General features: G+C 39.3%; 1 protein-coding gene across 3 annotated transcripts in view; it reads left to right on the top strand.

Annotated features, from left to right (window-relative positions):
• TXNDC11 (thioredoxin domain containing 11) overlaps window positions 1-17,033 on the top strand; it is a 25,845-nt gene continuing 8,812 nt past the window's right edge. Inside the window, exons 1-7 of one of the 3 annotated variants that reach the window (XM_056503725.1) lie at window positions 1-232; window positions 4,570-4,786; window positions 5,515-5,612; window positions 7,469-7,598; window positions 12,873-12,966; window positions 14,102-14,214; window positions 15,169-15,369. In XM_056503725.1, the coding sequence (XP_056359700.1) occupies window positions 87-232; window positions 4,570-4,786; window positions 5,515-5,612; window positions 7,469-7,598; window positions 12,873-12,966; window positions 14,102-14,214; window positions 15,169-15,369 (999 nt within the window). In that variant the 5' untranslated portion in view covers window positions 1-86. Of the gene's footprint in view, window positions 233-4,168; window positions 4,285-4,569; window positions 4,787-5,514; window positions 5,613-7,468; window positions 7,599-12,872; window positions 12,967-14,101; window positions 14,215-15,168; window positions 15,370-17,033 lie in introns of those variants that run through there. The other 2 variants (XM_056503727.1, XM_056503726.1) reach the window with 2 other exon arrangements.

The raw sequence follows: 17,033 nt of genomic DNA on the forward strand, positions 1-17,033 counted from the left end.
CCGACGCGCCTCACGGGCGGGCGGTGGGAGACGTGTGCGAGCGGGAGCGGCCGGGGGCCCGCGGCCCTGCCCCCCTCGGCCGGGCCATGTCGGTGTGCGGCGGCCCTGGCGACGCGGCTGCCCCGCGGCTGCGGCCCCGCGTTGCCCTAATGGCGCGGCGGCCCGAGCTGCTGTGCGGCGCGGCCATCGTGCTGGGCTGCGCCTTCCTCGTCGCCCTCAAAGTCACCTGCAGGTAACGGCGGGTTAGGAGGCGGGCCCGGGGCTCGGCCAGAGGGAAGCAGCCGCCGGCCCACCGCCGTCCCCAGAAGCGGTGCTGCTCCGGGGCCTGGGGCAGAGCCGCCGGCGGGGCCCGGCGGGCCGGGGTCGCCCTGTACCGCTGTGTGCCCGCTGAGGCCGGGCCGCGTCGGGCAGCGGTATCCCCGGGCTGGGGGACGGATCCTCCTTCCGGGCCCCACCACGTGCGGTCCCCAGGGCAACTGCGTGTCGGGGGGCGCCGTGTCCCGCTCTGCGGGATGGCAGCAGGGCCGCGGGGTGGGCAGGGGCGATAAGAACGTGGGTGGGGAGGGAGCGGAGTGTTTTAAAAAGACATCTGCCCCATGGGGGTGTCGTGCTGTGGCGGTGGATCCGCGGGGCCACCCGCTCCTGAATGCAGTGTTGGGATATGCAGGGCAGTGTCTGAGGGTGAGCCGGGCTCTGCTCGGTGGGATAGGAGGAACGGGCAGGAGCTGATGGTCAGGAATTTCCACCTGAACACGAGGAAGAACTTTTTCCTTGTGAGTGACCGAGCACTGGGACAGAATGTGCAGAGAAGGTCCGGAGTCTCCCTCGCTGGAGATGTTCCAGGACCTTCTGGACATAATCCTGTGCCATGTGCTCTGGGATGACCCTGCCTGAGGGGGGAGGTGGAACCAAAGGACCTGCTGTGGTCCCTGCCAGCCTGACCCATTCTGTGGTCCTGTGACAGGCACATTATTGGGATGGAGCTGCTTTTGCTCCTCTCCAGAGGTAAGCGGGACCTCGCTCTGCTGCAGAAGGGCCGAGGGGGCTCTGGGCTGCAGCCCTGCCCTCAGCGGCGGTGGGGGCCAGAGCAGTGTGCCTGGCTTATGTGCTGTCATCACCCCCCTTTGCCTGCACCTGCTTCGGACAGAAATGTTCCGTAGTTTCCCTGCCAGTCTGGTGGTGTTTCTCTTGGGAGTCGGAACTTCCTTCTTTGCGAAGGGCTCTCCAGTTGCTGTTTGCCCAGAGCTGGTGTACGTGGAACCGGGAATGTTTGTACTGGAGGGGCGGGGAGGGCCGGCAATGAAAGGTGAGCACAGGCTGCTTTGTTCTAGAGCCTAAACCAGGGCCTAAATTTTCTGGATGGGTTTTAGGTCAAGGTGACTGTTACATGCTCCAGGTCATGCTATACTAATTTTGAGATTAGGAGAAGGCTACAAGGTACTGATTATGTCCCTGTCCCACAGCATCTGACAAATTTTTGTTCCATGAAACACTTGATTCATGGTAATGCTTCTGAAAAATGCTAAGGCCTTCTTTGCTTTCCAGTCCACATAGGAAATACTACTTGAATGAGGGTGAATTTTAAGTCTGTGAATGAGTAGCTGTACCTCCGTTCCAGGAGTCTGTATTTCACAGTGACCAGTTAATGTAGATGAAATTGTAAAGCTCTTGCTATATTTCAGAACATATGGTGAAGGATTTCTGAACATAATCACCTCCCTGGAGTTACATTACTAAGAAATTAATACTTTTTTCTCATATTTGCAGTGATGCTTCCTGCTCTCCTCTATTTAAAATCTGCATATTCCTCTCATTTTACTGCTAGCTATGTTTGAAAGTTCACAGATGGAATGTGATTGGAATGTGGTTCTCACCACCCTGTGATCTAGAAGTTTGATTAAAGGGATTTGGCTCTTCAAATTGTAGTTAAATAGACAAACTAATATCAAATAGGTGTTCCCTCTTTGGTTGCTGTCAGAAATACAGAAAATTCAGGTGTAAAAATTGTGCAATTGGGAGCATGGTTAATTCCACATGTTAACTATAAATATGGGACATAGTTTCTCACCACATGTCAGTGGGATTTACAGCACCAGGGCATATGTACTACTACTGCTCTTACAATATATAACTTTTGAGATCAATGGATAAGAAGTACTGAAAGAGAAAATTCCTATACTACAAGGCAATCCATCAGTGACATTTGAAGTCTTGTGGGTTTATAGGAACTCAGGAGTAGCCAAATGAGACCTGGCCTAGCATGGGTTGTTACAGAAAGCCTGTGGTCTAGAACCAGAATTATTTCTGGCATTATGCAAATATCTTTGAGACAACCCCACTCTCAGGACTGTGCAGTCAAAGGAGCTGCTGGTCCTGTTGGTACTTGCAGGTGCTTCCCTTATTACCAGGGTGTTATCCTGGAAAGTTTTAAGTTTTTGTAGGCTCTTGCAGCAGCTAAGTAACACAATCAGTGTTTTAATCAACAGTTTGTGATTATTATGTTTGTGTAATAATTTCTTACGTAATCCTCAGTTTATATGTGTCTAAATTGTAGGGGTTTTCTTAAGGAAATAAATCAAGATATTCTATTATATATTTGGTATTGCAGAGGAAGACACTACTCAGCAAGTCTCTGTTAGCTATTGATTTATTATGTTTTGGTTTTTAATAGTTACTGGAGTTTTTATCATATTTGAAGGTAGTCTTGTAGTTTATGACTCATTGATGTCACAGGATTTCTGCTGGTGTGTTCTACCCATTCTTGCAATTTGGAGCCATATCATTATCATTTTAAGTCTTATGCCATAATTCTTGAACAAATAATCCTCATTCAGTTTAATTCAGTAGAGGAAGCAGAGGTTTTAAACATATTGATGTTGTCTGTTTTCATTAAACTAGATGGAGAGGAGAAATTTTAGCTGCTGTCTCTTAAGTGTTGTGCTTTCAGAAGCTGATCAGTCTGTGTGTGCCAGAGCTCCCTGGAGCTGTGTCCTGTCCAGCTGGCAGGCAGAAATCATGGCAAGAAGCTGCAGTTTGGATTAGCATGGGGTGTAGGAATGGCAGGGAGCCAGAGGTGTTGGTTATGAGGTGGCTGGAGAACTTAAGGGTTGAGAAGGAGGTGCTGAGTTGGTGGTTGGGGGGAGGAGGAAAGGAACGCAGGTAGAAGTCCATAGAAGAAAGTAGATTTTTGATAGTCTGTGTAAAAACATAATTTTGTGACTGGAGGAATTAATGAATTATGAACAGGAGGAACCATTTAATATTTTCAAAAGTCTGATTTTGAAGATTTAATTTTGAAGCACTCTTATCTTATATACAAATTAAGATTGTCCACAGCTTGTGAAATTAAACCAGGACAATTCTAAAATGTTAAAGCTTAAGTGAGTAGCCTGGAAATGAGAGAAAAGCAATAATACAGCTTTTTGCTGTATTATAAAGACAAAGGTACTTCTTAAAAACCAAATGGATTGTAAAGTTTGAAAGTGTGGCAGAGTTTTTAGGAGGTTGCTTAATATATGAATTTGACAGTGTCTAGGGCTCAATAATTTTATCACAATTACTAAAGTTTGAACCTGAGAAGGATCAAATATCAGATAATATGAATTTTGTATTAGTTTTTTATTGCAACAAAGTAAAGAAATGCAGTCTTTCCTAAAACTTTCAGTCCCATTATGAACCACGGCCAAATTGAGCATGACAGTGTCCAGTTTTCAGTCTGGCTTACTGTAATGTAAATATAGCTAGTGAAAAATTTTTAAATGAAGACAATATAAAAAGACAGTATGATCATTCCACTTGCATTTAGGACAGATTTTGCCCTAGCAACTTCTGAACACCTTGGGAGTCCCAAATTCTGGATTGTTTGATTGCTGATTGGATAGGAAGGGTTTCTTGAGTATTTGGTTTATGTTCTTCTTACTTACTGGCCAATCTAATTTCTCTTTTAAAACTTCATCTGTCATAATCTCTTTAAATTTAGACTCTCTTTTAGTTGATACTGTCCTTGCATTGTTGTGCCCTGAACAGTTTGCAGTCCCTGCTCTGATAAGTAAAATAAACTAGTACACATTTATATTTATTTTACTAATACAATATAAAAGAATGGAAGTATAGAATACTGTAAAACAAAGCATAAGGTAGGGTAATAGGCTCTGTTTATATAAACAATGCATCACAAGATTTTATGACCGGTATCTCTTTTCTTATCAGGGTGCTGTTACCTAAAGTACAGGTGTTAAAAGAGGATAAGGCCAGGGAAGAAATGAAAAGAAATCACTCTTCCTGGTAATTTTAAGCTCTGCAGCAACCAACCATAAGAGTGTGAGCTAACATACCCGTAAAGACAGTGCATGGTATCAGAGTGTGACTTTCAAAGCTTGTGAAGGGTCATCTTTAGTTTTTTATAATATTTTGTGAAACTAACTCAGATAACATAAATGGTAGTAATTTTGTATCAGTTTTTAAAGTTTTTGCATGACTTTTGCTAAGAATAACACTTAGTGTTTTGGGCACACTTTTTTACCTGCTGCTGCACAGTCTCAATAACCACTCTCAATTTTCTTCCTGCAGCCGAGCAAAAGATGTGACAATGCCAGCAAAGCTTCCAGTGAATTTTTTCTCCACAAGATCTCCAGTCATTGATCTTTTCCGGGGGCAGTTAGACTATGCAGATCAGCTCCGGCAGGATTCAGAAATTGTGCTGTATTTCTTCTACGCGCCGTGGTGTGGGCAGTCCATTGCAGCAAGAGAAGAAATAGAACACGTGGCCAGCAGGTTGTCAGACCAGGTAACTCCAGAGAAGATACCAATCTTAAATACGACCTGATAGCTTTTCAGAGTTCAAGCTGATGCTGATTTCTGTCTTCCCATGAGAAACAGTAGGACTTGAATGCTCACATTCTAGGGAAACTCATCAGTCACCTTAATTTTAATTTAGCATACAGAGTGGTAGAATAAATGGAGACCACCTGTGATTCCTGCTCAATTGTCTGTTATTTCTGCTTTTGAATGGGGAAGCCGACAAGTTTCTTGTTGTAAAGTGTTTTCAGATTTATTCACCTGCCTTCAGACAGAAATTCTATGGAATTTGCTTCCAGTTCTGGGATCCTTGGAGACACTGGTAATCATATAAAGATTGTAACCACAGCACTGCTTTCAAACAGTTGGGTGCCTGTGAACACTTCACAGGTATAGCTGTCTTAAATCTCTAGTTGTTGAGCTCCACTCTACAGAAAAAGTAATTAATATGAGTTATGATTAAATTAATAAATTTGAAAGATTTAGATTAAGAAGCATAAAAGCTAAAAAGAATAGTGACCAAAAGGATTGTTATTGCAAAATGACAAAAAAATAATAAAAAAAAAAGTCTGTCTGTGGCAGATATGGAATACTGAGTTGAAAAGGCCATGAAAATATCAGATTAAATGGATTGGAAAAAGTACATCAAGTACATCTTGGGTAAAGTAGGTCACAGTAATATACTTTGTTAGCTGTGAATTTTTACCTACTTTGCAGGTGCTGTTTGTGGCTGTAAATTGCTGGTGGAACCAGGGGAAATGCAGGAAGCAGAAGCATTTCTTTTATTTTCCCGTGATACACTTGTACCATCGGAGGTAAGATTTCATATATGCAGTCTAGGCTTTTTATTGTTATTTTGGGAAACAGAGGTATCATATAAAGTGCTGGATTTTGAAAATGTTACATTTCTGGCTTCAGTAAATAGTTTTTGGGTAGATTGTAGGTGAGCTCATCCTGTATGCTATTCAAGTAGGGCTGTAACTGTCAGTTAAACAATATGCTGGGCAATTCTTCATCCTTATGGAAATTTTGGGTTGCCTGTGCATCTCCTGGAAGTTCTGCCTTCAGTGAAAATAATTCAGTTACATATTAATTTCAGATGTCTACTTGCTCTGTGGACAGATTATAACAACTGGTCCTAAGTTATGACAGCATTAAAGAATGTACCTAAGGGTTGTTGAAATTAGTGAAATTTAAATGCTTATTTAAATAGCACTACGTACTGAAGACCTTGTTCTAATTTTGAACTTTATACTTACTTTTCCCCCAAAGCTAAGATATCATGATATAAAACTTAGTATAACCTCACTTTTATTTTTTAGTATTTGTATGCATTATCCCTTTTTTTCCTCTGTGTGGAACAGAAAGTAATGAAACACAGTTTCTAACACTACATAAAAGCATTTATCCCTTGTATTTTACTTTTTATTTTGCTAATCTTGAACTACAGCTCTCTTTCATTACAGAGGCTGATTTTGTTTTTTGGGAGGAATTTTATGCATTGAGGAGGAACAGTCCTGGTCTTTGTTAGCTGTATTTGTAGTAGACACGAGACACTGGCATGATTTGAACTGTAATGAAAGTACCCTACAATCCTGCTTGGATGTACATTGACTGAAACTTACTTGACCTTGAAATTACAAACAACACAGTAGATGGTTGCACTTGGTATCATCAGTAACCTTAAACAGAGTTGTAATAAGATGAGGTGTAAATCCCTATTGATACTTCATAAAATCTTGAAGGGCAATGCGCCCCGCAGGCCTGAGGTACTAAACCTCTCATGTGGTGCCCTGGGCATGTGACATAATGAACAGTGGGTATTGCTGTGAAAACAGAGGTTTGTGATAAACTGATGTAGGCTGTAAAATGATCTAGTGGGCTCTAGGAGACCATTTTGAAGCACCTTAATACAGGTGTCTCAGTGTGAGTTGGGTATTTTCTTGTGTGTATGTACAAGCTATGTTAAAAATTCATCACATCAAATTCTTCAGTGGAAATGGACTAATTCTTTATGCTCTTTGTGTTTGATTTCATTTGGGACAATGATGCTTTGTCCAATCCAGTGATAATTAGGAGGAGAACCTCTGGAATTTGTATCTGCAAGCCCCAGCCCACCTTATGTTTTAGCACTGCCTAATGTTGTGTGAGCTGTTTTATCTGATGACTGGGGGGGAAGCTGGAGCTTTGCTGAGTCTTTTCATCAGCAGTGTAACTTAATTTGTCCCTGCTTTACTGATTGCTGCTCATAAAAGCCTGTGTAAAAATATTGCACCTTTTCAGATTGATACTGTTTGAAATACTGAAAAAGCAAGGGAAAATAGTGACATTTTTCAGATCTGTGTTTTTAAGTCTTGTGTGTTTACTTCAGAAAAAGTGGAAAGATACATAGATGGTCATGTAATTTATACGTGAGTTTTACCAAGTTCTTTAATGGGACTCAGAAGTTTTCTTCATCCCTCCATGCTCACCAACACTGCCCCTTCCATAGACACTCTGGTGCTTCCCTCTGGTAACACAACTCCTCAGTTACAGAACCACTGGTAATACACAGAGAGCAATTCCCTAGAGGCTGAGCATGCTGTCTATGTAACTCCTATCTACCACCCCCAGGAGGGACTCTCTACTGTTAATTTAAGTCTTAATGTTTTATTATTTTTTTTGGTACTAGTTTTGGACCAATTGAATACAAAGGCCCTATGAGTGCTGTTTATATTGAAAAGTTTGTTCGCCGGGTGATGACACCACTACTCTACATCTCGTCTCGATCAAAATTACTAGATTTCCTCTCAAATTATGAGGTACTTGTCTCTCTTCTCTAGCTTTACCACTGTGGTTCAGAAAGAGTTTGACTTGTTCAAGGATTAAATTTGATCTGCTCCAAAGTACTAGTTTATTTTCAGGATCCTGAAATCAGTGCCCTGTAAATTTGTTGAAATCATAAGAATATGAAATAACAAATTCATAATTTTGATTCCCTGTATAGTTAATATTATGATTTAGTGATGCTCTTACTTTACATTACATTAGTATGTAGAGACAACAATCAAAGTTGTTACTTCACTAAATTGTAACATACAAACAAAAAAGGGAGAAATCTTTTCACAAAAATCTTGCATTCTAAGTTGGAACAGCATTTGAGAAATAGATAATCATTACTTTAACTTTTAAAGAATCATAAGCTTTTCTAGTAGGATAAGTCTTTTAAGTAAAAAAAAATGTGAAACCAGTTGAAGCAAGGGTACCTAATCACTTGTATGCAGTAACTTGATTTTAATCCACTGGTACAAGTTATTTTATTCATTTTGGTCACTTGTGTTCAGGGGTGCCAAGATTGGTAGCAATACTGGTGGAATAGTAACTTCTAGCAAGACAAAATGTGCCATTTAAAATCCCTTTGTTACTGTTCATTTCATTCTTGTAGTGCACAGTGCAGAAGTACCATAATCTTAGTACAGCCCAAGCTGTTAAAGCACTGTGGAAATTCTGATCAACAAATCAGTGTTGTTGCAGTAGGCACAACATGGGAGGGACCCTCCAGTATCTGGGGCTGGAGCAGATGCTGTGTGAGTGATGCACAGTCAGTGCCTGGTTCTGCTGCAGAATGGGGCATGACCTGGTCATGTAAGAGACACACACTGGGAGTTCCCCTGGGTCGGGGCTGTGCTGCTCACGCCAGGAACTACTGCCGCGTTTGGTTTGCCAGTGTTTCAAGTGGGGACTGTGAGTTGGAAGTGGTGAGTTGTGGCCTGTCTCTGATGCTGATACTTTCTGTAATCACAGGCAGTTCTGTTGTCCTTCCATTGCTTCAGTTTTGCTGTTCTAAAATTCTAAAACATTCCTTTGCCTCTTAGAGAGATTTGAAAAAAGCCATGCTTGGTTTTTGGTTTGTGTTATGTTATTTCTTGGTAGACTGCAGAAGGTAACTAATGAGCATATTGTCATTAAGCTTAAATTTGCTTTACAGTAAGAGGTGCATTTCCACTGGAAAAAGACTAAGATAAAAGACAAATTTAGGGGGCAATGATAAGTATTTTAAAATACCACTTAACAGTTGAACAGATATTTTTGTTTCTGCATTCAGACTTTCCCCCTTCCTGTGCTTGAAATTCTGTGGCTCCAAGTGCTGAGTTGCTGTTTGTGTTCAGCATTTGTTGGGTCTTTTTTTTTTTTTTTTTCTGAAATGGCCCAAGAACAGAGGCTGTTCTGCTGTGTTGCCTTGCAGTCATTCATGCCTGAGGTTCTGTCCCAGACCATGGCTCCAGGTGCTCAATGTCTTTCTTGCCTTTGTAAAGTTATGCAGGAGGGGAAGGAGAGGATACAAAAGCAACAGATACAGATAAGATGAAAGAAACAGAATTGTTTATGAAGATGGATGCAGAGGAATCCATAGACACAAAGAAAAAGTTAGTTTTAAACTAGAAATAGGTTGTTCCATCACTTCAGTCAGAAATATAAACGTTTTACAATATTTTCAGAGCAAGTCTTAAAATCGATACCTTTTGTAGGAGAAGATACAATCTAGGGATTAATCCTGTGTTTAAGAAGTGAGAAAGTTTGGGCAATAGAGTAGATTATGGGAAATTGGGAAATGGGAAATGAGTTGCTATTTTGAGACCCTTGGCTACTGTCTTCCTCTGACTTTTGATCTGCTCTGTATAAAAAATATTAATTTTTAGCAGAAGGGAAAGGACAGAAGACTGTCAAAGATTGCTATTGGGCGCTTCGGTCACTGTCTGCTTGTGGATCATCATTTTGTGATTTCACTGAAGAGCTAATTAATTTCAACCTCAAAATAATTTGAAAGATTTTTCATCATCACTGTCTAATTTTCAGTCCTGTGTTTTGATAGGAGATGGGTTCTGCAAACGAGAAGAAATAGTTATGAACAGAATCCAGTTAAATGTAAAAACAGGTGGTGTTTGTTACTTGGTCTTTGTTCCTCGACCCAATCACGACTGACATGACATACTGTGTTGCTCTCACTAGAGGGCACTCAATCTCCATTAAAAAAAAAAAACCTGGTTGAAGACTCGAAAGTTGAGATCCCGCATTCTCTGATATTTGAGGTTGGTTTCTTAGGGGTTGTGGAAAGATACTAGCGTAAAACTAGAAATTGGTAAGAGTTAATTTTTGAGAGCAAGAAAAATGTGCCATTTGGAAAGCAGTTAAAATCTTGGAATGTTAAGAAAATCTCTGTTCATTCTTAAAGTTTCCATGAACTTGCTGTTCGTAATTGTTGAGTTGCTTGGTAAATCTGTTACTTGATTTAATTGCATCCCACATCACTTTCCATTTCTGTGGTGTAGAGACCAAGCAAGAAACAGGCTTCACTACAGTTAATGATTTTGTATTTCCATATATGAGTTTCATCAGGAGATAGCACTAAGAAGTCTTCACTGACATCCTCAGGCTTGCTCCAAAACCCATCCTACAGACACTTGGTTTGAAACAGGGACTGAAAATCGTTTCAGGGAAAGAAAAGCTCCAGCAAGCTCCACTCTAGCAATGCCCATGCACCTAATGCTCCTGAACACCCCTGTGCCACGTGTCAGTGTTTATTCCTCAGACTTTAGACAGCAGCAGGTTTAGCTGATTACTTCTAAGTGCCCACATGAAGATGGGTACCCAGAACTGCACGTGGTGGTTGCCTGGAAGCAGCTGCTCTTCAGTAACAGATTGGATGTTGATGTCCTCCTAAACTGTTTGTTGGCAGCTGTTACTGAGTATTGGAGGGTCTTACATGAAAGAAGTGGGAGTTGTAGCTGCCCAGCACTTCCTGGCCCACTTATATTCCAAACCAAGAACCTCTTGTTCACATGGAGATACCTCTTCTGTGAGACTTGAACCTTGCTTGTACAGAGCAAGAATTATTCTTAGTTACAGTACCTGGAAGCATTCATTCTTCTTGAAAACTTCATTCTTATTGACATAAAAATTTTATTGGTACTTGAGAAGAAATACAAGGTATTTTAGTCCCTTTCCTCATGTGTATAATTGCACCTTGTAGCAGGGCAAAAACTTTAACTGGTCTAGGATGATGATTAAAAGGACATTAGTTAACCAGATTACTGATTAGGCATAGAGTATTAGTAAATACTAAATAGTATATGTAATAGTGTAGTATGTGTTAATGTATAGTAGCATATATTCTCCAACTTTTTTTAATTGAAAAAACACTTTACAAAAATTATCTTTGGGGAATATTATTCACAATCTGGAAATCTTCTTTAACTTCTGTCAGTGTAAAGCCAGAACTGGCAGTCTGAATCAGAATGTTTCCTTTCAAATAATGTTATAAATATGTCTGCATCTGACTTCTGGCTTCCTGCCACATTTTACTGTCACTTTTGACTCTCCTTTCATTCACAGTTTGGTGTCCTAAATTCACTTGGTACAGGATTAGTATTCAAAAATGGGTCTAGGAAATGGGAAGCTAAAATTTTGCTTATCTTATCTCTCTCCTTATTTTGGTTCAGTTGAATGCATTCAGAGTTTTTTTAGAAGGTATTGATTCTTTTTACTGTCTTAGTTTTGAACTAAGAGAAAAAGATGAACATTAATTACTAACCTGTATGTTGTTTAAAAAATAATACTGACTGCTATTATTTTGCTGTGGTTTTTTGCTACCATTTTAATTCTATTTTTATTTTCTTCATGGTAATTATTGCTGCAGAAATTTCCCTAATTGCTTGCAACTCATTTTTATTATTGATAATTTTCTTGGGGTACCTCATGAAGAATCTCTTTGAACAAGGGGTTTATGCTTAGCATTCATCCATGAAAGAATTCCTGCCTAAAAAAGAGAAGTCATGAGCTGGAATGACTTCTGTTGTTATTGGTGAACATCTTTAGATTGTTAATTCATACTGAATTAGATCATTGCGTTAGACTGATACGAATAACTGAACTCATATTATTAATAATTGGTAAAATGTATGTTCATGTTTTAAAAAGGAATTAAAATTTTATATGTAGAACTCAAAGGAAAAAAAAACAGCCTCTGAAGTACCAAATGAAAATCCTCATGTGAGGGTGTATTTGCCACACAAATGGGTGCCACGTGAGTCTGGAATCGTCTGTTCCACAGCAGTCCCTGGAGTGCTCTTGTTTGTGTGTCAAATGCCTTCAGTATGCACTGGTGCAACTGAGAAACAAATAACACCAAATGCCATCACTTATTCTGTCTAGAACGTTTATTAAGCCAGTTTGAATGATAATTACATAAAGAACCCATAATTAATAGTAATTTTTAACGGATTATATTTTGAAAAATTTAAAATCAAAGCTTAACTGAAATATTGGAACAAGAAAAATCTAGAGTGTGTACCTCTTTTTTTCCAAGTCAGCATCTCCCAGGTTCTCTCCTGAATTTAATAGGAAGTTATTCGCCTGGAAAAATCAGTAGGCCTGTTCTGGGATGAGTCTTAAATACAGAAGTGTCTGTCTGGCAATTTGAAGAGCTTTATGGATATGCAGATGGGATATGGAGTTCTCTAGATTTTTGTGCAGTTGGTCTCTCACTGACTCTTGCAGGATATACTGAAAGAATTTACAGTGACTGTAGCTTAAAGATGGGGTGATCACTTATCTTAGCAGTTCAAGTAGTCACACACAAAATGTGTGAATTCATATGTAAATACTAATTATGTGCAACATAAGCAATTAAAGTGTTACTGCTTAAGCCCTTTATACTCTGAAAAATTATATTTGATATTCCAGTTCTAAAAGAAATCTTTATGATGCATATGGTTCTTATCTTGGTGCTGAAACTGGTTCAAAATATAGTGGCAAAGCAAGTATTAATTGTTTTTGGTGAACTTCAACATGGGAAACACACCATGAGAAACTTAGCATCCATAAAGCCCCTCTCTCTTACATAAGCTTTTGCATGACAGTTTCATTGTTTGAATGAGAACTGATTTCAGTCTTTTAATATTAAAATTTTTGTTGCAGCATAAAGTGACTGCTCTTCAGTAAACATTGTTGTCTTTTAAGAGTCTGTTGTGTTTACTGTAGTCCTATATATTTATACTGGAAACTAGCTTAATTAACTCTAATTCTTATTGTTTCAGCCTGGAGTTGTGGGATTTTTTGAGTTCAATGCTTCACCTCAACCACCTGGTTATTTAACATTCTTCACATCAGCATTACATTCATTAAAGAAAGGTAAGAGCTCCATTTTCATAGTTTAAGGTGTCTGTGAATGAGTTATGTCTGTGTGCTTCAGTAGTTTTTTTGCAGTATTTTGTAACTTAGGAATTAATCCCTTTTGAGTGTTCCTTGGTGTTGATCTAACTGTGAGACTGTGAGAGCTGAGGATTTCTTACATAAAAAGCCTACTATGTGATCAGCCTGGATACATTAGGATAGAGTTCCTCAAACCCTGACATGTGTAGCTGCAGTCCATCCAGGACCATAATCAGACTCACTGTTGTTTAAAGTGAATCCAGGAGCCTTTGTCCTGTGCAATGTCAGAGTCATTGGGATGGACTGGGCTGTGTCAGCCCTTGGTCACTGAATTCAGTGATGCTGTCTTGACTGGAGTTACAGAGCTGCTCTAAGGACAACAGTGCAACAGCTCCTCTTGTTTTGCACTGATAATCTAAAATACCAACTCTCTTGTTGGTGTTTAAACATGCAACCTTTGTGATGATTAATACCTCTTTTTTGGGTTGTGAATTTGGGATCGGCCTTTCTTAAAGTTAAAAATAAACATATCAGGAAATGAAGGAGATTCATACTTATTTTTTCTTATTCATACTTATTCATTGTTATTTTTACTGTGCCACGGATGTGATAGAGCCTGTTCTATGTTTTGTTCTGTGATTTTCATATTTGTATGTTTTATTAGTTCTTTACAACATAAAGATAAGCAGTCTGTCTTTGTGTACATATTTATAAATGTAGAATTTGTATTTATAAATAATACATATTTACTGTAAATGTGCATCACTTAAACAATGTTCATGCCTTTGCTTTATGTGTATCATCTTGGCTTTTAAGATGCCATAAACCACAGCACGGTGGATCTGTGATACCAGATACTATATTTCCTAAGAAAATGGAGAATTTGGATAATTGGGGTTACAATAGACAGGACTCTATACCTGGAGTGCAGAAGGGGAACACGTTTGTGCTTCTTGTCATCTTTCTTTTGCCTTAATCACCAGTATTGGCAGTTGCTCTACACAGATTACTGTGCCTTTGCACAGCACTGTTGTGTGTTGTGGTTTGAGAGTGGTGTTCCAGGGGAGTTCAGTGTGTGTGATGGTATTCAAAACTTGCAAATGTGCCCTTTCAGATTACCTTGGGACGATCCGCTTTGGAGTGGTCACAGATAAACGTGTGGCAGAGGAGATCTCCCTGGTGCACTCTGGCAGTGTGTATTTGCACAGACATGCCAACACATCTCTTGTGAGTATTGCTTTATGCTCTAGGGACTCTGATTTGGTACAGGGATGCTCAGGAATCAGAATTAGAAAACTACTTGAATGAGGATATTGACAAAGATTTTGTGGAGGGATAGTAGGAACAGTGAAAACTTCCATTTTGGCTTAAAGGTATAACATGGCACTGATTAGAAAAATCACACAAATTAAATTAATTGAATTTATAATAACTCTTAATCCATGTGCCCTGCTTTTTGAAAAGTTAAGGCTGAAAATTCTAACTTTCAGATTCACTATTTGGCATAGACACACTGCCTACCCACACTGGCACCACGAGTGTAAACTCTGTGAGGATAGGTATTGAGATGTGTATTTTATTCAATTGAGACAGGGGAAAACAGAGATATTTTGGGTGAAATAACATAAAACACATTAAAATTAGTTTTTAATGCTAATAGTTTAAGATAAATTTGCCTTAATAAATTAAAATTGATCCTAGAACCTGTGAGCACATTTTATTATATGTTGTCTTTGCAGTCAGGAATGAAAAATACTAGTTTTAAATGTAGCCTTGATGTTTGAATCTTAAAAGGCTAATTTAAAATGAGTTAATATGGTGACTGAATAGTGGGAAAAGTGTTATGGCATTCCATAAATTAAAATATGTGATGATACCAGATAAGAGCTCTTTCATTTACAAAGAAAATTTGTACTATTGAGGAAAGTCAAGATTATAAAGATGTAGTGAAAGAAAGAGGAGCTTCCATGGTAGAATCCTTTTTGCTTGTGGATATTACTATAACCTGAGGAGCATTTGCCAGTTTCCCAAAGGGAAAGAGCGTATGAAATGCTGAAGTTTGCTGACACTCACTACATTTAGAAAGAGAGTTCTAGTCACTAGAGTAACAACGCATGCCATACTGAAGAGCTGCATTTTTACTAAATCAACTGAGGACAAAACTATTTTTCCCCCTCCAAGATCTATCCAAAAGACATCATGAACTTCACTGCTGAGAACATTTGCAAGTGGGCCCTGGAAAATCGGGAGATGCTCATACGCTGGCTGAGACCACATGGTGGGAAAAGCCTTCTTCTAAACAATGAACTGAAGAAAGGACCAGCACTTCTCATATTTATACCTTATAATCCCCTAGAAGAAATTCATCCTCTTTTAGATGAAGTAAGTGAAATTTATTTTTTTTTTTTTACTTCAAAAATACTAAAATTTGCGAGCTGTAGGCAATTGTAACAGATACCTCATTTTATCTCACTGTTCCAAGTATCTGGTTTTGTTCAAAACCACTTTCTTAAACCATATTATCACAACTCCCTTACACTGGTTTGCATCTCACACAACATGCCTTTGTCTCACTCAACATCTGCTTAGAACAAGCATCTAACTCTTCCTTGACCTCTCCTTTTTGTGGTGGGTGCAGTGTAAGAGATGCAGATCTTTGCCACCCGGAACTGAAGACATGTGTGTTCTGTGCACCCCATTCTGTTTCTCCTTTCCTGTCTTTCCAGAGGTGCTCGTGCAAGGAAGAATGGATCTTTTGTAAAACCAGACAGTATTACTTGTAATACAGCCTAATCAAATTAGTCAGAGCCAATCTGATTTTTATATCCTGTGTGTTCCGTCATCACCTTCCAGTTTTGTCTTCCTCTGAACTGCCTAGGACAGGAGTCTGTGGTGCAGAAATGAAATAGGGAAACTAACTTACTTGGCTGAAAAATAGTTTTTTGTCCCTGGGCTATTTTTCATCTGAAACTCATCATCCCATTTAGTATAACACAAAGCTGCACATCCCAGTGTGATCATGTAGCTCTAAGCAGTGTGGAACAGAGAAGCATCTGTGAAAGACCAAAAGCTGGGCTGAGTTTTTGTAACAATGCTGACTCTACTTATATGGCACCTGTGTCCTGCAATGTGTAGTTTCCACAAGGAGTCCTAATGAATATTGCAGTATCTGAAACAATGTTGACATTTCAACATCCCTTTGATGATTTTTACTGTTTCTGTCAAAGTGTTCTTCTGTAAGCAGTGTGTGTTCTGTATTTTGTTTAGTGTGTTACTAAGGATGCTGGGAAACGTCCTCTTTCATTTTTCTTTCTTGCATGTTACTTGTCTCCCAGAAAGGGAATTCCTTGTATGGCCCATACACGTGCCTTTTTCTCTGCTTGTTTACCCTTGGTTATGAAAAGCAAACTTATGATGTAGCATAGGAATGTTTGCATGGAGGGACAGACAGGTTGGTTTTTTTCCTGTTTTCTTTCTTCTCCTGATAAGTTACAATGTGCAGAGTACATTTGGAGTATTACAACTACATGCCTGGGAGAATACAAACATTGCTTCAGCACTCTCAGTGATTGTTAAAAAATCTGTGCACCACCTATGCCTGAAGAAAATTCTTTCCCTTTTCATATGGGAATGCTTTCATTTATTTTGTTCTCCTGTTGGAAAATGAGGGAAATTCAGGAACCTCTTCTCAGTAATGCTTCATGTAGTGAGGTTTAGCCATAAAATGTAGAGTTATTGCTCTATAGTATGTTGCATAGAAGACCTTGCAAGTGGTGTGGTGGACTGAATAATATTTTAAAGTGACTTGGTTGTTCTGTATATTCAATGTTTATATGCTGAAATATCTGAAAATTTAACTTTGTTGTCAAGTCAGAGCCCCCTGTAATTTTTTGAAAGAGCAAAGATTAGTCAGCTTCATGTTTCTGAAATTCCATCTCTAATTGCACATAATATTGTTAAACCTGCAACAGATAACTGTATTTGGGTGAACTATTAATTTTGAACAGTTAATTTTGATTTTTTTTCATCTCTCTTTTATTCCCCTC

The sequence above is a fragment of the Oenanthe melanoleuca genome, chromosome 14 (genome assembly GCF_029582105.1).
Source record: "Oenanthe melanoleuca isolate GR-GAL-2019-014 chromosome 14, OMel1.0, whole genome shotgun sequence".
NCBI lineage: Eukaryota > Metazoa > Chordata > Aves > Passeriformes > Muscicapidae > Oenanthe > Oenanthe melanoleuca.